Source organism: Strix aluco, chromosome 7 (genome assembly GCF_031877795.1).
Source record: "Strix aluco isolate bStrAlu1 chromosome 7, bStrAlu1.hap1, whole genome shotgun sequence".
NCBI lineage: Eukaryota > Metazoa > Chordata > Aves > Strigiformes > Strigidae > Strix > Strix aluco.
In genome coordinates this window covers 3646362-3670870 of record NC_133937.1, presented here as the reverse complement: position 1 = coordinate 3670870, position 24509 = coordinate 3646362, and the positions used below count along the sequence as shown (strand labels likewise).

Below are 24509 nucleotides of genomic sequence, written 5' to 3'. Positions count from 1 at the left end.
GGTGCTGGAGCAGCCCCGGCCCTAGCCAACACGCTCTCCGCCTCGATGACAGCGCGACTCCAGTCACACGGCAGCAACCAGGAACGGGCAGCAGCAGCAGGCACCGCCACCGCCAGGTTGTTGCAAAACAACTAAACACCAGCATCTTCCATTTTTCAAAGCATTCATCCTCGGGCGAGTTGAAAGCCCGTGTCGCTATTCTTACCGAACGTGGAGACTGACAAGAAAAACCAGCCGTCTTCAGATCTCTGAAGGATTCACAATGGTATCAAAGAGTTTTGTGCTCCTTTTAATGGAGAAACCACCTACAAGGCGTTTATGTTTTCTGACACGCTCCAGAACGGTCACTGGAAAGAGCTCTTACCATAAATGCTTTCTTATCAACGTAGTTGTGTGCTGGACGTTTAATTACAGAAACTATCAATGCAACAGGAGATAAACACTTTGCTTTTGAAGAGAATTAATTTATTTGGAGACCTACATCACACAGGCACGCTGCTGGAGATCCAAGCAACGCCTGACCTCAATATCGTTAAATCATGCTCCAGGGAGCTCTCTTGATTTCAAATACTTATTTTAAGAATAAACTTCCTTCTTTTGAAATAAAGCCGCACTTAACACTGGTGATGCCCCAAAAGCCACCTGCACCAGTTTTTCTAGTTGTTTTCTTGGAAAACAAACAGGCAACAGACATCAAACAGGCAACTCTGCGACATTTCGGTTACCAGTGGGGAAAGGAGGCGAAGGACCCTGGTTCCCCCCAAAGGGAGGGCAGGCAACGCGTGTAGGAAAAGCTGCAGGGAAATGCCACGGTTCCCGGCTGCAGCGTGCTTTCGAGGAGTCACAAGGCATCCCTGCTTGGAGTTCCCAGCTTCCCATCCAAAATTCGCATCCTATAAAAACATTTCACCGAGGAATCGCGTGCCCCTGCGCGCAGAGCAGACCCCCTTCAGAAGGTCAGCTGCCCAGATGTCGCGTAGTAGCCAGAGGCATCCGAGGAGAACCTCTGGGAAAGACGCACCGAGTCCAGCTGCACCTCTCCGAAGTAGAAGTTCTCGAAGAGCTGAAAGAGAGGAGAAAATCCGCTTGAGGGGCTCCTGGAGAAACGCAGCCTGCAGCTGGTCCACGCATCTCTCGCAAGAGCTGGCCCTGAAAAAAGCCTCTACTCATAGACTTGTTTTACCTTTAACGAAACTATTCTTTACGTTATTTTTCCCCCCAGAGACGGCACTTAGCCTTTAAAGCAAACAGGGTATGAAATGAACACCTCTATCTACAGCAGCAGTTGTCCAAACCTCCCTCCCTTGCTTTCTGACTGTGTCTCATTTAGGGAGCTTGGGGAGGCCATTCACCGCTCTGAAGCCACCTTGGGGTGGCTCTTGAGGTCGCAGACTCCGCAGGAGCAAGGATTGAGGCCAGGACGTTTTTATCAATCCAGGCCACAGGACGTAGGACTTAACAGTTACAGCTCAGTCCTAATTCAAACTAGCAGGCTAGAGGCGCAAGGCTCTTCATCCCAGCACTGACCCTGCTTTGTTCAACAAATCCTTCTTTGTTCGGCAAAGACTTGAGTGCAAATTAATGAAAGCAAGCCAACTCTGGGACCCAGAGGGCGTGTCTCTGCTGATTAATCCAATCTATGAAGCAGACCAAAAAAAAAATGACATCAGAATGTCTTACAGGGAAGTTCAGCAATACTGCTGAAAAAGCTTCGTGTCCAGGTGTAAAGTGCTCCTTTAAGAAACAGGAAATTGCTCACCTGGAAACACCAGTCCTGCCTTAGGAAGAGCTTTTCAGCAGAGATGCTAATTTCAAAACTCTGCTTAAGGGGAGTGCTGTGAGTCACCGAGGGCCTGAGCAGTGCCACCTCCCCACCACCGCGGAGATCTCCGAAATGTCCCTTCCAACTGTCTCCTATTGAATTTTCTATCTGTCCCTGCTGGCATCGGCTCAAGACAGTCGCACACCCCTTCCTGCCATTACAGAAGGCACCAACGCTAACCAAGCTGATGCATTAATTACAAGTCCTCTTAGAGCCAATGGTGCATCAATTCCTCCATACAGCGAATGATCGAAACCCCAAATACCTAGTTAGCATCTGAAAGGCTGCACTTCACCTCCTCCAAAAAGGCATTTGGCTCTCCCTGGCACTGATTTGGGCACGACTGCTCTTTTGTTGGTTCTCCCAAGGGTATTCTACTTTGCAAATACCCCTTTTTCTGCAAGGACTAGGTTTCTTTCAGGACAATTCCTGGCTTTGCCCCACTCCTCCACAAAGGAAAAGTGCCTTAGAGAAAGCAATTCCTTGCCTATCTTCAGGGCAGAGCAAGCAGGGCTTCAGCCAAGGGAGCACGGCCGAGGTAGGTGGGCCACAGACCAGATGCCAGGCACCGTAATGAATCCAGAGCCTGCCGGCTCATCCGGACAACTCTCCGCTCAGGATCTGGCTGAAGTCAGCAATTCCTCATCAACACCCGCCAGTCAGAACGGCATCTCTGAAGAGAAGGGGTATTTATGCGTGCCAGCTCTCAGTGACTGCTAAGCCCCTGCTTCGGTTTGAAACGGCTGCAGCTGCAGCCAGACGTGCTACAGAGTGCTTGCGGCCAGCAGCCCACTTGCCAGGGACCACCTCCTCCTCCCCGGACCTGCCTGTGTGGCAGCACCTGCGGTTGACCGTCAAGCTGCTTCTGCAAAAAGCACCTGGGTTAGCACAAACGAGCTGGGTTTCTCTGTGCCGGATCATTTAATCACAGCGTGCCTGCCTGAGAGATCAGCCTCTGGCTCACCTGCACCTCCCTGCAGCCCTCCCTGCCTTTGGGGTGACGCTTGTCCCTTAAGACCCCGGCACAAGGGCTTACTTTGCACAGGGCCCAAAGTAATTCACCGCTAATCACTCAGACTCCTATTAAGCCTCAACTTGCTGCCAGTTCTCCCGAGTGTTGAGCGTGTACTCGGCAGGAGCCAGGAGCTCCGCCACAGGGGTCACGCAGGTCCCCGTCCCAGCAAGAGGCCCCACGGCAGCAGCCTGGCTTCAGGGGACACCGTGTGTGCGGCTCCACGCGGCCGCTGCCCTAAAGCTGGGCACCCTGTTGCAAAGAAGTTGTGCTAAGGGAGCATCTCAAACAGGGAAAGGAGGAAAAGAGAGAAGAGAAATGACTACAGCCATACAAACTCCATTTTATACAATTAAAGATTTATACAATGAAAGATTAATTATGTTCCCAAAAGCCTGCGTAGTTCATGTTAGAGGACTTAGGATAAAATGTCTCATTAATAAGAGATGGTAGTAAAAAGGGGTTGGTCTCCTTTCTCTTTTCATTTTGGCTGATCTGAGAAGGAAGGATGATTTCCAGCTCTCCAGGGCTTGCTGCAGTGCTTGCTGCCAGCGTGCCCACTCACCCCAAACCTTAATACCCGTCTCTGTCAAAATGGTTGTTCATTTCGACACTCCCTTTCTTCGCAGAGCACTCTACACCCAGGAAAAATGGAAATCACTTCTCTCCATTCCTAACAGAGGGAGCGGTAGGTGCGCTGGTAAACAAGGAGATACTAGGATCTGAAAAGGATTTTTTTTAAAAGAGAAGGGGGACGAGATGCATTCCCTTCTGTAGAATGAAGTCTTTGCAAACATGAGGAAAACAAATGAAACGCTGGGATGTGCCGGTCCCATCAGCAGCCCTGAAAGTCAAACCTTTACACAAAACAGCCAAAGGAAGAGTCTTTCAAACACTTGTTTACATTATCTTTGCACACCACAACCTGTTTCTCTTACAGAACACATGTACTTCAAAGCAAAAATTAGTTAATGAGACAAACCCTCCCCCCAGCCCCTCTTGCCTCGCACAGCCTCGGGCACATCGGCCCAGAAAGAGAATCAGGAAGTCCCAGAAGACACTGCCCATGTCAAGGGCCCTCCATTTGTACGCTGCTAAAAGTGAAGCAAAACCCTTGTACCAAAGCACTTTGTATTCCCTTGGCTTTTTTAAGACCTACCACCTCTCATGTGTCCGAGCGTGTGTGTGTTTCCCAAGGAGAACGCTGCTAGAACTATTGATTTTTGGTAATGTAGCTGTACTTTCTGAGGGTAAACATGCTACAAGATTTAGAGGACAACCACAGATATTTTTTTCCGCTCTCGTTTCAAGCCGGCTTCTCACCGACGCTTCTCTGCTCCCTGAGGCTTCCCATGACAGGAGCCACCAGACGCCAGGCGTGGGGATCGCAGCCGAGCCACCGTACGGCCGAGGTCTGCCTCGGGCGGTGGGGAGGGGGCCCCTCAAACATCATCCTCCGAGACCCCTGAAACGCTGAGAGCTGGCTTCCCATCATGAAAGCATCCTGTGCTTGGGTCCCCAGAGGCTCGGGAAGAGATTTCAGAAGGCCAAGCCTCTCCTTTCGACTTTCACTTCTATTTATCTTGGGGAGAAGCCAAGCAGAGCCGAGAAAGATATTTATATCTCCCCCCTCTCCCCAGCCACCACGGAAACGCTCCGGTTTCGGAGGAGGCCTGTAGCACAGCTGATGAAATGCCTTCTATAAAAGCATTTTAGCATTTTTTTATTCTAGGCCAGGAAAGAAGATACGTGGAGGTTGTTACGTTTCATGTGCAAATGCTGATAACCCCAAGGCTTGCCTAGTCCCCCTCCTGTCTCTTCCCACGGGTGCCACAGGCCCACCTTTCCCCAAAAAGGCTGCAGGGAGCGCGAGGAGGTGCGGATCAGGAGCAGCTAGGAGGGAGGCAGGAGGAGGAAAAACGCTATCACCCGCACGGTTACCGAAAGCCGTGTCATTTGATTGGAGTGGGATGTGAGGCTCAGCAAAAGCACAGTAATTCTATAAATCCAAACACGCTGAAGGATTTACGTCCTCACTGCCTAAAGAATAAATAAGAGGTTGGGGGTTGGGATTCTTTGCTTTTTAAAAATTATTATAAATGAAAATGAACCTGATGGAGGTAAAGGTCAGCTTACGAAGTCCGCACCACGCACGCTGTGCAAGCTACTAACTCCCATCAGGGGAATAGCACTTACCAGACTAAGTGCCCTCTGTCTCCCTGCTGCCTTCCCAAATTAAATTAGAACTGAATAAGGAAAGAGCATTGTTAACTTTTAACCCCAGACCCAGCACCTCTAAGCAAACGTGCCAGAGATGTGCCCTGCCTTCCAAAGCACAGCCAAAGGCTGGGAAACCGCTCAGCCAGGATGCCTAGAAGGACAGGGCATCTCCCAGGGGGAGGCAGCCAGTGCCTAGAGAGCAGCACAGCACCCTCTCAGGACCCGCAGGGATTTGCAGCTGTGCCGCCGGTGCTGAAAGCCATGAGCTCCCGAGAGAGGGAGCGTACTGCTCCATGGACAACCCATACCTCACATGTCAGCCTGCAAACTACTGTAGGCCCATGTGTGCAAGTGCTTCTCCTTCTCCCTCTCCCTTCTGGGGTGCTGGGGCCAAGGACACAACCGCGCAGGTAACGATGAAAGGCAGGCAGCCCTGCGGTAGCTCCCAGAAAGCATGCTTTTCTCCATTTCTGCCCCCAAAGTCATTTATTCTGAGCCAGGAAAAGCCAGCAGCACGCCTGTTATTTCTAACACCCCAATTTCTCTCATTTAAGACAATTCCGTTCAGATGTTGGAAACCCTTCTTCCTCCGAGGTCCGTTCCCCTCTATTACCCACAAATTACATAGCAGGCCTCCCTTGGGGCGTGACAATCATTTTCTGAAGGAAGACAGAGGTTGAAGACTTGTTTTGGGAGAGAAAGCATCACACATCAAACCACTTGCTCCTTGCAAACCTGAGCCAAAAATGCTAGTACAAACTTCAGCCCTCAAACCACAACTACTTCCTTATCAAAGGCAGAGCAACAGATCAAAACCCAGGATGCCTCTTTTCTGCATTTTTTCCCCCTTTTGCCTTAGCCCATAAAGTAGGTTTTACTGGAGGACTGTAGAAACAAATGCAAAGGAGAACAATTCCGCGATGAAGCACTTAAAATGTGTGTCTAAATTATGTTGTGTTCCCGAGCGTGGGTATTTGTCAAGCAGCCATCCTTGGGGGCTCGCTTCCCACAGACAACCCTCCCAGAATGAGACAGCACCTTTGTGTTCAAACCTGGAAACAACGGTAATAAATCACGGCACTAATCCACGTAAGGACAGCAGCGACGCACTTCAGCTCCGCTTATGAAGAGCGGAGATGCCAACGCAAACTGGTGCTTTTAAATCACCTGTCAGGGGCTCAACAAGCATGAGAAATATTAATGGCTTCGCCTGGAGAGGCACTGGGCAGCGGGAGGACAAAATAAGTCCAGACGAGGGAAGGGAGTAATAGGTATTTAAAACTTCCTTCACGTAATCTCTGGCTTGCACTCACGCTGCCTGGCCTGGATTTTGCTGCTACCATCAGGATTATTGATCAGTTTTTAAAGCCTTACGTCGTCTACGGTAGTCAGCCAAAAGGACCCATCCTGAATTAATAAAAAGTCCAAGCAGCCCTGCTGAAAGCCTCGGTGCTCAGAAATGCCGAGGGAACGACGATTCACTGCAATGCTTTGCAATTAAAAACTACCACCAAAGAGCAGCATTATCACAGGATAAAATGCATACATACACACATACCCCCCCAGCCTGTGGGGAGCTCACTTTGTTGTGAACTCCAGCCACAGAAAGCAGTGCCTTAGGGTAGGGGTATTATAGATTAACAGCACAAAACTGTCCCTGGTGAATCAGCGCTGGGGGCGAGCAGAGGCATGTAATGTCATTAGTCTGTGACCAATCAGCCTAAGAAACCCGGCTGCCCTCAGCAGGGAGCTGAGGAGGGGGTCCCATTTTCTGTATCTGGAACAAGCACAAAAATTAGCAACTTCTGAGACGCAGGAAGGAAGAGGCTTGCAGCCCCGGGAACCTATGGCTGCGGATGAGCTCACTGGCATTCCTGCTGCGCAGTCCATGCTGAGGACGGGACGCCAGCAATCCCTTCTCCTCTGTTTCGCCCGGGTTGAAGGTGTTTATCCACCAAAAGATCCCTTCCAGGAAGGCACACGAACAGGCTGAGTGCCACTCATCTCTGCCTCTCTGGGAGAACACGTGCAGGAGGATCGCTTTTGACAGGCAACCCAGCACTGTGGCCATGCAAGATCGCGCCGGGAATCAGGGTCCAGCAGCAGACAGCAGCGCCGGAGAGAGCTCAAACCAGGAGATTAAACTCAAGCTTCAGAGGAGCCGCAGGCTTTACAGCTTCATCTGCTCTGCACGCAGTGACAACAGTTACCAGCTCGCCCGGCAGCAGCCGCTACCCCCGGCACGTCCTGATCAGGAGCAGCGGTGAATGAAGGAACAAACTTGGAAAGCCGGGAGGGATGGGAGGTTGCTTTCCGTGGGAAATCAGCATGCTACGGTGCTGTTATCTCCTTCAGGGAAGGGAAGAAGCAAACAAAATCCCAGGCACCCACTGACAAGCGTGGAGAAAAATTAAGTGGCGTTTCTGAAGAGATACCTCAACCTCTTCAGAGCAATGAAACCTGCTTGTTTTCAGACTCTCTGCACCCTCCCCTGGATATTCCCGGCAGTACTTGCAGCAGAGCATGACCCCAACACCCCAAACCCTTCTTGCACCACCTTACACTACAAGGGAGGGGAGGGACCCAGACAGGATCAGACCATAGGCTGTGACTTGCCCAAATAAACCTCGGGCTATTTTTCCATCTCATGAGGGTTGATACATTTGAATTAACGCTTGTATAACACGTCCACAGCTTGGGACGGAAAACACTGCAGATGAGCAGAGAACAATTGCTCTTCCAAATCATCTGGCTAAAGCACAACTGTGGTACCCATGCCAGCTACAGCAGGGAAGGCGCCGACTCTTCAGCAAACTGCTGTATTACAGAGCTGGTACCAGCATTAAGCAAAAAGGATCGATAGAGGAAAAGTTACTGATGGCAAAAAACACAGATGGATTAAAACTTTTTAAAAAAAAGGTTTAGAAATGTGAAAGTAACACTCAAACACTGATGGACTCTAAGACTCCACTGAACTCCGGCAAACAATCCATCGGAGCTCTTCTGATTAACCTCCTTTGCTGCACAAACCAGTCTCCAATCCTGCTTTTGGGATCTTACCTACCTGCTTAACACACCTCACTCCTGTGACCTCCCACACAGACCTGCCAGAGCCTCTCAGGTCGGAGCAGTACCTCTGTCACTCCCCGACAGGCTGACTCATGAACACCGCTTCACAAAGCGGAAAGCTGTTGGTAAAAGAGGGACCTCAAGGACAGCCTGCCTGTGCCCTGTTCCCACTTTGTGGATTTCTGCTACCAACACCTCCCTGTCGACCACCCCAACGGTCTACAAAAGCCTGTTACCTCCACAGCACGAAATGGCAGAAGTTGCCCCAGTCCCCAGGCTGCAGTACATGCTGGCAGAGCTCCTTCCTCGTCCTGAGAAACACATCAAAACCCTTTCCATTTGCAACCTAAACTCCCCCAAACTACGACAGACAACCCCCAAACCGAATCCCCTGGTGGCTCCCAGAAGATAAGACACAACTGGGCAACATGTCAAGATCTGGGGAGTTTGTTCAATTAACAGATTTTTTTTCTTCTATTTTCAACTTTCAAAACATGTTTCCTGAAACAGTTTGGTGCCAAAAAAGAAATATCTGATTCCTGTATTATTCACCCTGGACACCACTCCACCAATGATTATCTGTCAGAGGTTTAATTGTGCTTGGAAGCTTGCCAGCAATAATGTATGAGAAGTGTAGGAAGAGCAGGTAGACAGGCACTCATCCAGAGAGGCAGCTCTTCCCGGAGTTCCCCACCTCCTCTCCAAATTAGCGACTGCTTCCTTTCCACAGCTTTTTAAAGGACCGCTGGCCGGGCATCCAACACCTTCCATTACTGCATGGGTGTTACAGGATTAAGACGTTGTGCAGAGTCACAAGGCAAGGGTGGAAGAGAGGGCTAGGAAGGGCAGAGAGAGAAGGCAGTTGTCGTCTGCCACCACGAGCATGCTGCCTGTGCCAAGGCCTCCGAGCACCAGCCACAAAGCTCGGTGGGCGTATGCGGATCGACCGTTTGTTTTGTTCTGCAAGTGTGCAGCTGGCTCTGGAGTGTCTCTCCATCACCAACAGAGCATCGAGCCCTTCCACCCAGATGGCACGAGGAACCGCGCTTCCCGTTTCATCTTCTTTCAACCTCTGGCAGGTTGTAAAAGGTGACAGCAGAGGCCCTTTCACCTTGTCTCCCTTAGGAAGAATAAAGCACGCAGACTTCAGGAGGGAGAAAATCTGGTCATGAAAGTCCCAGCGGCCTATCTTTTGGGAGCACAGCTGATCTGTATCACAAGCAAAGCACTAACTCCTTTATCGTTTGCATTCAGCTTGCTACTTCTCATGTCATTTATATCCGCAAGCTTTGCCACGAACCACCAAGACCTGAAATTGCAAACAAGCCAGCATCTTGGGGTAGCACAAGCCCAACACGGGATGCAAGTCAGGGGTATCTCCTCTATGACACAGGAAAAGCTCTTTCAGTTAAATCACCGGTGCCACCCCTCGGAAAGCAGTAACAATATAACCATCTCTATCTGGAAAAGTACCACCAATGGGAGGTTTCTTTTCTATATTTTTATTTTACAGAGCCAAAGTAAATGCCACGTAAATGCCAAGAAGCTTTTGGAATGTTCACAAATGCCATCTCATGAGTGTTTTGCATATATTTCACATAGTAATCATAAAGTGACAAGATGAAGAAAGGACCAAAAGGGGCCATCGGTTCCACCGTCGTCTCATTCCCCGAGGCAGGAGGAGCTCATTCGTGGCAGACCCTGGACTAACATCTCTGTTCCCTCAAAACAACCGGAACCTCCACTTCTCCAGCTCCTCTAGGGCAGTGCTTCATTACCCTTCCCATTACAAAGATTTTCCTAACACCTAAGCTCTTGCTGCAATTTAAGCCCGTTTGCCCTACCATCAGAGCATGGAGGACAGAGTATCCACTACTGGTGAAAGCTTTCACATGCTTAAAGAGTTTTTCTTATGTGTTGTCCTCCTCCTTCCCTTTATTAGCCTCAAAACAACTCTTAGGTCTTTCAGCCTCAGCTCATAGACATTTTCTAGCCCTCTGATTATCTTACTGTTGCCTTCTGGACTCTTTGCACCTGTCCACAGTGCCCAAAACTGGAAAAATACTTCAGCTAGGGGCTGAGCACCAGCGTAGTCACCAGTTTACTTTACAGGCCTTTGCTTCTTTCTTTTATTGACACAGACAGACTGAGCTGGCTTGTGCTCTGGAGCAGTCCCCTGGAACCCAAACCCCTGTCCGTGGGGCTGGTGTGGAGGCAGTTCTCCGTCCTGCACCAAAGCCACTGCTCCCTCCTGGATCTGTCCTTGTTCTCAGCAGTCCATTTGTTTCTGCCTGATTTCTCAAGATCATTTGGAGCTCTGTTCTCTCCTACTAACGTATGCAATTTTCCTTCCTCTCCCAGCTGGGTTTCATCTGCAGTCCTAAGAGGAGCATGCTTCACACGGCCCATACCACCCTTCTGACCTCCACAGGTGGGAAGGGTATGAGGTTTCCAGCTGAGCTCTGTGAACATCTCTGACTGCTGCCGTGTGAAACCTCAGCTCTTCATAACTTTGGAGCAAAGCCACCTCAGCTGTCAGAGGGTGATGCAGCGGTGGGGAGGGTAACATTCAGCAATAGTCTCAATTAATCTGTCAGGCCTGATTTTTTGCAAATAAAACCACTTGGGGCCAGGTGCAGGCCTTTGTTCAGCTGAGAACCTCTCCCTTCAGGGTCCCCCTGCTTCACAAGCCAAATCCAGTGGTGCTCCTGCCACTGCCATGCTGCAAAACCTTTGCTTTAGCTCAGGGTTTTGGGCCTGTTCCCCCCCGCTACAAATCCATGAAAATTCATGCGCTTGAGGAAATCAAACCCTAGTTGCTATGGTGAAAGGCATTCTGCAAACTAAGAAACAAATACAAGTGGGACATTTGGAGGTTACCGGATTTTTGTACATCTTTTAGACACGAATAAAAAACCCTCCAGCACATTAAAGGCTCCACTGACTTCCCAGATCCTTCTATGCCTCAAATATGAGGGATTTGCAGTACAACTTGTTTAAGGAAATTAATAACCAAGCACTGCATTTCTCCAAAGGAGCTTCATCCCCGTGGCTCCTAGCACTGCCTATTGTTGCAAATGCAGCAACAGTTTTTAAGAGCTGGCCTTCAGCTTTGCTGCAGAGATGCCAGGAAGCTTGAGACACATCTGAGAATACTAGGACAAGGAGCTCCCATCAATGTGACCTACTCGCTACGCTCACCAAACCACCAAGAGGAGAAGCCCATCTATGGAACCAGTAAATTAATTTGGACAGACCCGGGAAATTATCCGGCAGAAGGGTTATGGCACCTTTGGGATGAGATGCCTACTTTTGCTATTCAGCGTGTTGGGTTGGTTGGTTGTTTTTTTTTTTTGCACTTAATGTGCTGGGTCCCTGTCTTCTATTAAGGCGCTGCTGTAATTCAATCCCTGCCAGCTCCACCGAGAAAAATTGTCCTCTTAAGATCAAAAAGGTGATGCTGTCTCAGCTGGTTGGTGGCAGAACAGTGGTCTCAGGGAAACGAGGAGGCAGGATGCCCACCGGGTGGGAGGCAGAGGCACCCACAGCACCTCCAGAACGGTTGAGCTGCTGGGCTGGAGGGGGCCGCAGCGGTGCAGGCAGCCCTGCCTGGAAGGGGCAAGTGGATTCAGAAACTTTATAACCCTCTCAGCAAATCCTCCCTCTTCCAGCACTCACAGCTCCTGCTAAAATTAGTCAGAGAGGTGCTGAGCACCTCTGCAAAAAAAGAGGCTTCTCCCCTCTACAGTAAGGTCACCAAACGGATCTCTGTCACACGCGGGCGAGTTAGCACAAACCTTCTGCACTTCCTGCACTGCGTTCTCCTCAGCGCGGCGTCTCAGCCTTCTCTCAACACCTCCAGCGCCAGTTCGTCGCTCTGCTCCAAGGCCCAAACACTCCAACAAAGGTATTTCTCCTCTATTGTCTAGTCTGAATTTTCAGATGCCAATTCAGATTCCTGTTTCACCGAATGCAAATAAAGTGAATATGCCTTTTTTTTCCCCCCAAAGAATATAATTCGTAGGAAAGCGTTATCACAGCAACCACAATTTAATCTCCTTTATTTTTCCCCAAGATCATACAAACGTTGATCTCCAGTCTCATCTGCTCAACTGTCACATCCTCCCATCCCACTGCTGCTCTAACTGCACACTGCTGAGCCCCCTCGATCGTTTCAGTATCCCTCGGTAATGGCAGGATCAGAACCGAAGGCAAAAATCCTCTCCTCTGCAAAGCGGCACTACAGCCTTTCATTTCTGCTTTTGATTCTTCTGTAAAACCGAGGCTAGGAAAGCACTGGCTTATTTCTGATACAGTGATGTTGCACCACAATCTTTTATTCAGTCTGTTCTCACCCCAGTGGATTTTTGTTTGGTATTTTTAACTCTAAACTTTCCATGCAGCCATCTCCTGTTAGGTACTTGTTCCAGTTGCCAGACCTACTCTGGATATATACCTAGATCACCTCGCTGAGGATAACAAGATGTTCTTACCCTTTCTGAACACCGGGCAGTCTTGATCTCGCCTAACGCAGGTTCTTTGGCCCTTTGATTTCATCTCATCTTAAATATACAGTGGGAAAAGACTCTGTCTCCTTAAATTGACTAACAAAAGTAACATAGCAAAGGCCTGGGTACTGATGGCTGCAGAACACGAGAAGCACTCTTCATCTGCAAGTGGACTTGATAATGGTGGCTCTACGCAGGGGCAGATATTAATTTGTTTAGCGCTTGGTGGGTTTGGGGTATTCTGAGGGGTTAGGGTGTTTATTCAGAACAAGATTTTTCTTTTTCATTGTCTCTCTCTCTATGGCACTGCATCAAATGCCTTAAATTGAACTACTGCACACCACAGCCACTGCACTGTTCTCACTCAGAAAGATAAAAATGATAACAGAGAACACTACCAGATTTGTTTGCTAAGATCAGCTCTCCACCAGCCCTGGTATATCAGTCAGTAAATGCACTTTCCCCCTGCTCCAAGTGAAAGCAGATACGGTCCCATAATGTCATACCCTCCATGCAGGCTTCAAAAGAGAAGGACCGTCATCAAATTACACCTTGTCCGACCTAGAAGCCCTCCCAGAGCAGTCCTGCAGGCTGGTCGCTCTGCTCCAGCTGCCGGCCCAGGGCATAGCAGCATGTGTCACTGCCTCCACTGATCCTGTTTCAGTCTTGCATCCCAGCTTAAAGCCTCCCCTAATGCCCTAAGACATAAGATGGGCAGCTTTCCGCTGCTGCTCCTCAGTAGCTGTTCCCTCAATATTTAATCTTGTAAGCTGTTAATGCACAGATCTGTGCTAAGCGGCAGGGTTCATCTTTTTCTGTATTCAAAATCAGCTTCTTTCTTGTTTGAATGTGGCAAAGGCCACTCTTTTACGCCTCAGACCTCAAGTCAAAAATCATTAAATTTTATCCCAGTGAGAGTCCACGTGGTTTTCTTCCTACTGTAAGCCTTCCTTTCCTTTAAAAGTATAACAGAAAATTTGGGGCCAGGTGGTACCTTTGCATTTCTTTGCATTTTTATTTATTCACTGCAGCCTTAGTTTTTTCACTAAGCAAAATAAATAAAAGCCCGGAGGCAGCCAAGCCTCGTCTCCGGAGATGCAGGCAGCTGCCCCTGCTGCCTCTGTGCCAGCGCTGTGCCGCTTGGCCAGCTGCGACGCAGGGCACGCAGCCACCACCCGGGACACAGGAGGAGGCAAGGCAGAGGGGCTGCCAAACCGGCATCTCCCCGAGGCCCGCCCGCCCGCCCTGACCCTTCTCTCACGAGGAAGGAGCTGCCTCTGCCTTTCAGCTGCGAATTGCTGCCCCCTCCCTCCGCTCTGCAAGAAATGAGCCACTTTTTGTTCCCAGCCGGAGCAAGAGTTTGGTACGTGACTCGGGTGTTCAAAGGAGTCGATCAGCTAGCCACTAGCCACCCTAGAAGAAATACACATCGCTCCATATGAAGTGGTTCATAAAGCATCCCCAGCTTCTTGGGACTAGACTAGAAAAGCGCAATGCTAAAGCGTCTAGTGCTTCTGTGGGAGACACGAATCACTCAGCTGTTGGATCACGCACTCCCTTGGGCTTTCAGCATCAGCGAGTCCAGGGAGCCTTTTTCATGGATATTCTTCAATACAGAAGTAATTTAAACTCCCAAACGCAACTCATCCTACAGGATCTATTTTCTGAGCAGTGTGGGAAGGTACCGGCCTGCACAACCATTTATTAGCACAAATAGGAGTGTATGTTTAACTCTGCGGAACGGGTAGAACAAAGGATTATTAAATAAAATTCCGATTAGTTCGGCTGAAAGCAAAATACCAGCTGGAGCCTGGGGTAACGCAGGCACGCTATCAGCAAACATGTGCTGCCAGCGCATCTGCACACACACACCCCACCTCTGACCACGGGGGAGCCTCAGACTGGAACAGCAGAACCGAGGCGTCTCCATCGTGCTGGGATGGCTCAGGTCCTGCCCTCCGCTGAGCAAAACCTTCGCCCCGACAGCACCGGCCGTAGCTGCACAAGGGGAACGAGAGCGATGAAACCCGAGTTCTCCAACTTGATGCCCTCCTACCAGTAGCTGTGCTTTGTCGGCTTTCCAAGTGGGAGCATTGCCACCCAACACAGCTATCGCTGAGTCCCACTGCCTGGGAACACGCGCACGGCACGTTGCTCTACCTACAAGGGGACGGTGCCCGCAAGCCAGCCTGTCTAACTGCAACCATATTCATTAACAGCCCGTCGTTTAGATCTTATTGCAAAAGTTAATGAAGCCACTTTGCGAGAGGGCAGCCTCCCTGAGCAGAAGATAAATAATGTATATAAATGGGGGCTGGGAGGGAACTGGCGCATCCTTGCAAGGTCATGCTAGAATGCATCAGTGGCTGGCTGAGGCTGGGCTCCTCTGGTAAGAAGCCTGGAGCTATTTATGACTCATGTAATTAATTAATGCCAACGGGCGTTCTGCTGCAGGCACGTGGGAGACCAAAGGGAAATACGAAGCGAGCAGGTTAGGAAATGTAGTGGAGGTGGGGAGAAGGATGACATTTCTTGCGGCAAGACATGCTTTGAAGTAATTATCAACAGTCCAAAGAGCCAGCAGCTCTTTTGGCTACATCAGTACAAAATCAATTAGGAGCTTTAAAAATGCATCGGCTCGTATTTCAGAGAGCAGCAAGAATAAGAAATAGCCATCTGAGGTAGGGCACTTGCATTTCCAAGCACCACACACTACCTGACCCACAGATCCTCAGACCCCGCAGCACGGTCCACAAATGGTATGACCAGTAGAGGGAGCATCGTTAATGCCTTCCAAACCATAAATGTTTTTGGATGAGGAGCATGAAGGAAGACTGACGGTTTGATTTTACATGTCCCTAAAGTCCGAGGACAAGTTTAACAGTCACAAGAGAGAGAAGCAAAGGGCAAAGCGAAAGGTGGGGGTACGCCTTGAAAGCTGAGTCCCTGCAGGCATGCAGGGCTCCCGACATATACCACCTTCCCTTTCTGCAGCCTAGCTCTCAGACACCGGGAGCTAATCAAAACTTGCAGATCGCATTAAGAAAAGGACCACGTCTGTGGCTTTCCTGCTTCAGTTTGCAATACTGCAGTCTCACACCAAACACTCAACATGTGGCGATGCTGAGTCATAACACTGCGCTTGCACAGACCTTTGAGGACAATGAGAGCTTAACCTAATTTTGTCCCTTTGTTTGTCCTCTGTGCAGAGGAGATCAATCAGTTCCACTCCCTGCCTTCACATCCCTGTGCATTCAGTGCCTCATACATTATACAGCAAACCTGTAAACACAAATAAAGTGCACCCTTTCCCTGCTCTGGCGCCCTAAAGTCCTTCTGGGCTGTCCAACTCCCACCCAGCCTGCATCCTCTCTCATATCTCTTTGTTGCCAGAATATCTTCTATCGGTTCCCAAATGTATTCAAGCATTGTCCCATCTCCCTCTTATCATAGCTGCCTGCAACAAATCCCCTCACACAATGAGGATTGCAAATTTGCTTACAACCCAGTTTTGTTTTCCATTTCTACTCCTCTGTGCTTGCCTTTTCTCTCTGGACACTTGCAGGGGCCAACCACCGCAGCATCAGTCTGCCACTGCCATCTGGATGAGCAGCAGAGGCTGCCTGCAGTCTCAGCCCTGGCTGACAAAGCCTGGGAGGCTGCAGGATGCTCCCCCTCAAGCCTTACCCACCTCTACGGTCTGGGGGATCTTGCTTCCTACCCTCTGATCACTGCCAAAGCCCTCAGATCCTGGCTGGTGGGACTCCCTACCGCCATCTGCTATTTTTCCGGAGCAAAACCATGCAAATCCAAAGCAGAGATGAGAAAAAAGAAGAAAAGAGTAAGTGAAATGGCAGTCGGTTTTAGTTTCATAAATATCTATGAGTAGAACAAGAGCAACAAAGTACTCCTTTCTGGTGGGCTGAGAATCGGCACGAGCCTGAGTCTCCAGGGTAAAACACGAGCGAAGTAAACGACAACACGAACACCCACTTAGCATTCGTGCTACATACTCCTGATCTGAGCCTCACCAGCTTTAAGAACGCTTCTGTTAAATACTGTAATGCTCCCAATTACGAGTGATCTGGATTGTTTATTTTCTAAACAGATTTTCCCCCCGGGAGATCCTATAAGCCTAAGACAAAAGCAGTCTTGAAGAGGTGTTTCAACCTCTTTCAGCTATATAATATCCACAGCTGGCTCGATTTCCCTAATTGTTTCATACTGACCTTGAGGATATTTCGGCCATTAAATGACTCCCGTTCCTTGAAAGATGATTTACCAGTCATTGTATTGTTTCGCTCTTCAGCTGTAAAGAGAAAAGCCACCACCAGAATGAGCTTCAGATGGGAGAACTGTGTGTGCTGTACTTCACCCCCCACTCTCTCCCTCCCCAAAGTCAGCTGTCAGCTAATAAACCTTCTTTGCCCAGTTCTTAGCGCAAAAAACCACTTCCATTTTGATTTTTTTAAAGAGAACAAGGCTGAATATGCAGGAATTGGTGCCTGTATCGGGATGACCGACGTTACCTGGAGGAAAGACCCTATATCATAGCTACTGCTAGGGTGATTCTGTAGGGCTGATGGCTCAGTGCAACACATCTGCTTCTCTCTGGCTGATTTTAATCACACATCCTGCCAGGGTGAGAGTCAGCACTGCGAGTGCTTGCATCGCCTGGAACAGCACCAAATACCAGACTGAGCATGTGAGCACAATGCCAGGCGCGATCCGGACAGCACCTATACAAACCTCTGCTGCCTGCTCCGGGAAGCACACACATGTGGTGTGGATGCTTCTGTGGGGTGGGCACGCAGCCACACACACAGACTTTAAGAATAGCAACCTAGGCCTACAGCAACTGCCAAATGCCTATGTCTTAGATCCATTTCCCCAGAGCATGTCTGGATTTTTATATAATCCCGGAGTACATGATCTGTTCTTTCCACAGGACCTCTGCCACACTCGGTGAATATATTCAATACTTCTGTTTCATCTCCAGCATTAACTATGAAGTCTCACTCACACCTAGCATGCTACTCAAATCCTGAACTGAATGTAAAGCGACTCCTAGGGCTATCTGTGAAATTCTCTCACCGTTGTGTCTGAATGCCTCGCATGCCTCATGGGGTTGTTCAGAATACAGACTCACAATGCCAGGCGCAGCTGCCCTGACAGAGAGCCACATCAGCACTTTGGGTGCATATTTTCACCAATTTTCAGGGCTCAGTTGAAGAGAGCTAAGCCCCGTCTTTTCAGGGTTTCTACCGCCTGAGTGTGCTTATCTGACTTTAGTAGCAGTCATCCCCGAAGTCTGCCGCTGGGCACAAGAAAACCGTAACACAAACCATCTGCTATTATCGCTGTCCATACAGAGACTCAGAGAGGCAGTAACTGGAGAATACTCGACATAACCTATCGGCATTGCACAGAGGCCACTGCACCAGAGAAAGCTACGAAAAGCTTTAGCGCAACGCTGTTAAGACTTGCAAACTACACACCAGTGCCAGAGCATATGCATGTTTGCACATGGAGAACAAGGCCGTAATATACTGCCCCTCCCTAAATGCAATGCATCTGAGGCTGCTGTATAAAGTAATGTGATAAGGACGATGCTACAGACTGCTAGAGCAGACAATCTTTTGGCAGAGACAGCAGGCGCTATACGCTCAATAACAGCTGATATTCAGCCTTGCAGCCGTCTGAATCTGATTTAACGAGAATGACACTGGACTCACGTTCCTAAACCAAGAGGAGATCTTTAACTTGACCAAAGAGGATCACGTTTTCATCTTGTTTAAAGATCAGCACAGCACATTGAGTTGTTACTGAATTTCAATTCAATCTTGGGGCACAGAGAGCCCAAGACCTCACACGGTACTTGAACACATTCCTCTCTGGTCCAGGTCTTCTGAGTGCTGCTGGGCGATAGTGTTTCTGAAGCTATGACAAAGAATCTTAGAAAAGATCCAGAAAGTGCTCAAAGCATGCCTGCCTTCTGCAGCTCTGCTGATTGCTTTTTAATTTTCTTCTGGGTTTTATTTAGTGACATCTCCCCATGACCTCATAGGTATTTTTGAGATTAAGAAACATAAAAAAGGAAACATAAAAGCCAACAGAAGCATTTCCTGTTCAGAGGTACTACTTTAAATGCATTTATCAGTAGAAAGGATGAGGGATACGCACCACTTGGATCTTTCCTGAAGACAGTATTCATGACTGTAGCATGCAGTTTCACCCTATCCCATTCTTTAAGCATCAGGCCAGAGGCCACGAACCTTTCCACCAGCTGATCAGCGATCACCTGCAATCTGGGAAGGCAAAACCAGAAAGAAAAGAGCAGTGTAAACCAAAAAGAAACCCCTGCATTGTCAGGTTTTTGCTTTTCATCCCAGGAGGGCAGCATGTGTGAAATGAACTCTCTGCACGCACGCAGGCAAAGGGAGCTAGTCTTGGATGGAAAGTGAACACAGCCATCAGGATTCAGCTCTAATGAAAAAAGTTCCAGTTGTTTCGCAAAGCTTCCTCGGTGATCACTTCTGCTGCAAAGACTCCACAAAGAAGGGCAGATTTAGCATAGCAGAGAGCTTGTTCGCAGTGACAGATGTTATTGGGACTGGAAGGATGTGTCTTTCTACTGCCAGGAAACACACAGTGACTCTCCTTACAAATGCTAAGATCTGCAGACCCTCAGGGAGGCTTAGGCACCTGGACTCCTGGAGGATCTGCTCTGCTCTGGGACTGCGACCTGTACGGTGCACCAGGCTGGAGCTCGGACCCTCTCTGACCCAAATAAGCAACCCAGGTCACTGGGCTTAATTTCTGGGAGAATGTGGTGACAGAGGGCACAAACCCAGACAGCACATCCTGATGAACGCTCCAGCTTTGGAGCTACTGAGCAAGCAGAATCAAAGGACTTATTGCCACCTTCTTGTCTGGCCTCAGTCGGGGATGAAAGCGGCCGTGGCTGCGGGGATCTGTGGGCAGACCTGTCCTAGGATAGGCAGCAGCAGCAGGCAGGTGATCAGAGCAATGTGCTCACATATCCTATATCTAAAGAGCTGAAGGAACTTCCAGGCTGCTGCTGAGCCCTGCAAAATTTCTGCAGTGCCTGAGCCTTACCAAAACCATCAAGGATATGCTAAGAAAAAAGTTTCCCGTCCGTGAAAACAAGGCAAGAGGGTATTACTCTATGCAGAAGAATTTGGGCTTCTCTCACCGCATCCAAGGGATTAGACAGCTTTCCGCTCCGCCAGGTCCCACCACTTTGGCACCTCAGCTGCAGTGGGAGAAGCAGAGCGCGGCCTCTCCGAGGCTGGCGTCCAGAGCCCGGGGCTGCCATGCTCCACGTGCCAGATCCTACCCCACCGCTGGTTTCGTACTGCCCCTCATGGGCTGCCAGTCCCCATGTGACGATTTCAAGACTCTCAAACTACCAATTGTCATGGTTTTCTACCACTTTCTGGCTTTACTTCAGTGATTTTTAAAATTAGCAATGACAAAGATTAAATGAATATCATTACAGACAATGCTAAAACAAATTAACAGAGAATAGCTCAAGTGAAAATGGTGCTTTATTACGTTATAAAGTTAATCAAGGAAATAAAACAAATTAGGATGAATTATAATGGAAATTATTTGCCATGTGGGAGGCATCAGAGCATGATCCCTCTCTCAGTCTGGGCCATTATATGTGCCGAAGGGCTTGCCAACCCCTAATTCTGTCTGCAGTTATGCAAGCTAAGTCCGGGTAAATCAAATCTCCTGCTTTACAGCTTAAGCTGATCAAGATCATCCAAAGATCAGGAAGGAACTCCACCCCTCAGCCATGCCAGGAACTACACAGAGCTAGCAAGATGTCTTGCATGAGACAGGAAGGCACACACCTCTCTTAAACGCGAGCTGCAGCAGGCTGATCTACCACAGTGGCTGCTGCTCTCCTTTAGTATTGGCCTTGCAGATGAGAAACTCTGCTTTCTACCTGCCTTCCCCATTTCCCTGCACAAAGCACAGCAGGTTTTAGCAGGCAAGAGGTGCATGAAGCCGCTCAGCAATGATCCCTCTAGCAGACCAGAAAACGAAGCAGAGTTTTCTGGCGGGATCACCATTTGTCCCCTCTTTATAACCACCGTTTGTCCAACACTGTCTGCTGGAATCTCAGAGGAAGCAAAAGAAGCTTTCACTGCTCTCCATCAACACAAAAATATCGTCTTTCCCCTCTGCAAAGTTAAAAGTTTTCTGGATGCTTGCTAACAGTTAAGGAACTGTATTATGGGATAAGTGCCAGATGAATTAATTTGCAGGTGAGGGCAGGACCGGCCTGGGCCAAGGATAAAAACTTGAAATCGCTTGGGCCTCCCCGAGCATGCTGCTATGCAAAAAGCAAAAAAGGTGTTGCGGAAGAGAAGTCTGGCAGCCTCCAGGTGCCATGCAAAGCACAAGATCTGGGTTTGGTCAAAACCTCAGCTAATAGATCTCTGTGAAGGTCAGAGGAGACATCAGCCCTTTCTCAGGGGGGCGGATGGGTGTCATTTTCATTTGCAAGGCAAGGTAGATTTGAAGACCTTGTTTCTCTCCCTTGTCAAAATCAGCTCCGCCACCCCTAATGCACATCGGCATTTTCTGCTAGCATTATGTCTAAGTGGGTTCTCAGCAAAACGGATACAGCTGGCATCTGAAAGAGACCACAGTGCTAGTCCCAACAATCCGAGCTGTCTCCAGACACAGGCAAACATCAGTGCCTCACTTTAGGCCCTACTTACGCTCTACAAGATTTCTCTACCAGCTCCTCAGGTTGCAGACTTATTTTCAGATGCAAGCAGACTCACAAGCACTGCACCTCAGATGATCCAGAGCTCGGTGACTCAGGAGAAAAGAGGCCCATACCTCAGCTCTCGGAGCTGACACTTCAGATGCTTTCTACAACAAACCCACCGAAGGGCATTTGGGTCACCCAGTGTCTGCCTCCGTCTCATCTTTCTGAGTGCTTCTGCCTTGTTTCTCCCTGCACTTCTCTTCTGTCTCCTGGCTGATCTCTAGCTTGCCCTGGTTCTCCACCCGCCCCATTTGTTTTATCTCACCTCTTTCAGGGTAGGACAGACTTCAAAGTGGAAGAGCCGAGAAGAGGAAAAGATTTCAACTCCTACTGCCTCCCAGCAATTCTTACATTTTCATTTTCCCACCCATTTCCTTATCCCATTTCCGATCTCTTACTTCAACACAGTCTCCAAAGTGCGGTTTTAATCAGGGGGCCCCCCTTGTCTCCTCAACCCTCGGGGAAAGGAGATGCCAGAACATGTCCTTTCTTCCTTGAGCCAGTCCCTGCTCACAGCTGCACTGCTCCACACTCCCCTGCTAGCTCCTGCTGTCCTCTAGCAACGGGAACAGACAACAAAAGGGCAGCACTGCCAGAAAAAGAGAAAGCTAAGGCTCAGCGAGAGAAGGCTAAAGCTCTTTTGGCTAATCCCCTACCCTCTCTCCCACCCACCCCACAACTGGCAGCATGGAGTACAACATCTTATGTTTCCCCACTCTTCCAGAAAGCACTGAGAGAAAAGATGGTGCTGTCACTGGTGACGTACTTGTCAAAAATGAGGTGGAGGAAGGTTGTCCAGACACCACCACATCCCTGGCAGCACTGTTTGTAGAGCTAAAGCCATCAGCCACAGTGGCAAACAGCACAGACACATACACTGACACCAACCAGGCTTCAAGGTTTCACACTAGCAGCTCAGAGTACAGACATTTCACACCTAGTGCCAGTTCCAGGCTGCTTAGACACAAAAAACAACTCTGTAACCAAGTCATGCTTTTCGGAGGACCTTCTGGTGTAACTGGGTTTTAAGAATAATTAAGTGCCGCAGAATATGCCAGGTTGTCCAGATTAATCTGGATTGCAGGCTGGGAACTAGACAGCAGAGGCCAAGTTGTCCTGCCTTCTAAGTCATCTCAGAAGTATCTCCTTGGCCATCTTATCACCGCGCGAGCCACCACACCATTATTCAGTCTGACAGACTGCTACAGGAACAAATGACATCTTTCAGCCACACCACCGGTGACTGATTTAAAGAGCAAACACATCACTGCCTTAACCGGTTTAGGAAGCAAGAACGACTTCATCTTCCTGACTGCTGGCCCAAGGACTGCTGGTAGTACCCACCAGCTTCAGTCTGCAAAGGGTTTCTCTGGCACACCACTACTGCTGCTGTGGCACATCGAGGAAAAATAAAAGAAAGGAGCATGGGGAACTCACCTGTCCGAGCCATCCTTCATGTGGACTTTGGCATAAAGGACGTCTGTCATGGCAGGGTCATCATTCATGTACTCCACTCCTGACACCTCCACGGTCAGGGGCTTGCCTCCAGCAATTTGGCTAAAATGCAAGAAATCCCTTATGTTAAAAAGCAAAACATCACCACTGCTTTTGAAATACAACACATAGTAATCGACATGCACACACTAAGTATTTGGTTTTACTAAGGGAATGATATAAAATACATTTTTTGCTGGAGTTAAACACAAATTTGAGGCTAAGGAGGACTAAAATGTTATATAGACCATATGGGGCAGTGAATGCCACTGAGGAGTTCTTCTCTTTCCCCTGTCTTTCAGGTTGTTTGCACTGAAGAAACCCAAACACAAAAAAGGCTCCTTAATTTCTAAAGCTCAAAAGGCTACAGCTGCTGTTGTCTCATCATCTCAAGAAATACTGTAAAAACATTTAAATTCATACGTTCAGTGTTTTAGACACACATTAAGTCAACTTAGTGTTCACAGGCCACCTCAGCGCGGAGATCTCCATTTACATTTCAGAAAACCCATCAGCAGTAAAATGGTACAAGTTCTCATTCCAGAGAAGCTCCTGCCTTCCCTGTGAAGAGAGCGATGGTGACACAAAGTCTCCAGCTCGCTGACTTTCGCTGGGAAAAGTACTTGATACAGAATGCAGTTTTAAGTACATTTCAACATCCACTTACAAATGCTGGAAGTAAACAGAGCTGTTTTAAAATCAGCTCCAGCTACTCTTGCAGGAAGGCGAAACTGAAAATGTGTGCAGGATATAATATGCACTCCCACACCTGCAAACACACTGGGAAGTGTATCTGCTTCCAAACACGCCACCTCCTTGCCTTTACCACCAGAACATCACAGGGAGGCAGGGCGCTGCAGCGCAAGTTCCCTGTAAATGCCCAGTAAATGCTGTTGTCTCATTTAATGCCGAGGTCTTGCGGAAAGTACAGGCAGTGTCTGGGCAGGCAGAAGTCATAAACACGAGTTAACAATGTGAGCGTGACTTTGCTCTAACCTTGCTCACTTCTGTTCAGCTTGCCTGAGAGATTGACTTTGAGATTCTCAGCAAAGCTTCCCAGGTGGAACAAGGAGAGTGTGATTTCCCCTTCCAGTATGTTTACTGGGAGGAAAACAGCCCAAGTGTACCGTTGAGCACATCACACCGAGAACACTGAAGGCCACGTATTCTGAAAATGGTCAAAAAGGGCACATCTACCTTCGCATGGCACTGCCTGCATTTAGCAAAGTAAATGAACGCTAATGAAGGTTTATGTGGGTGGAAGGGAGCCTAAATTAATTTTCAAAGTATATTTATTTGGGTGTGGCAGGGGAAATAACCTAAAGGTTATGTTCAAGTGTTGACTCCTCCTCCACTAAAGGAAATGGAGAGTGAAGATTTTCTCTGCCTCAGTTCAATCCACTTATGAGGAAGCTGCCACTTTCCAAATACTGAGGGCAGAGCCTTCCCCTGGAAACACACTTGCATTTCTCTTCAACAGCTGAACAACTGGAGCTGTCATTTTAAAGGCAGAGGTATGAATTTTGGCCAAGCATTATCTCCCACAGGTATTAGCTGGCACAGTGTGGCTAA

At 48.8% G+C, this 24509-nt stretch overlaps 1 protein-coding gene across 5 annotated transcripts in view; it reads right to left on the bottom strand.

Annotated features, from left to right (window-relative positions):
• LOC141925739 (testican-2-like) overlaps positions 1-24509 on the bottom strand; it is a 46810-nt gene that overhangs the window by 8121 nt on the left and 14180 nt on the right. For 3 of the 5 annotated variants that reach the window (XM_074830217.1, XM_074830219.1, XM_074830218.1), the window contains exons 7-9: positions 22881-23000; positions 18815-18939; positions 16861-16940 (exon numbers count right to left, since the gene is read on the bottom strand). In XM_074830217.1, coding sequence (XP_074686318.1) covers positions 16861-16940; positions 18815-18939; positions 22881-23000 — 325 coding nt within the window. Of the gene's footprint in view, positions 1-443; positions 1064-11920; positions 12082-16860; positions 16941-18814; positions 18940-22880; positions 23001-24509 lie in introns of those variants that run through there. The other 2 variants (XR_012623921.1, XM_074830221.1) reach the window with 2 other exon arrangements.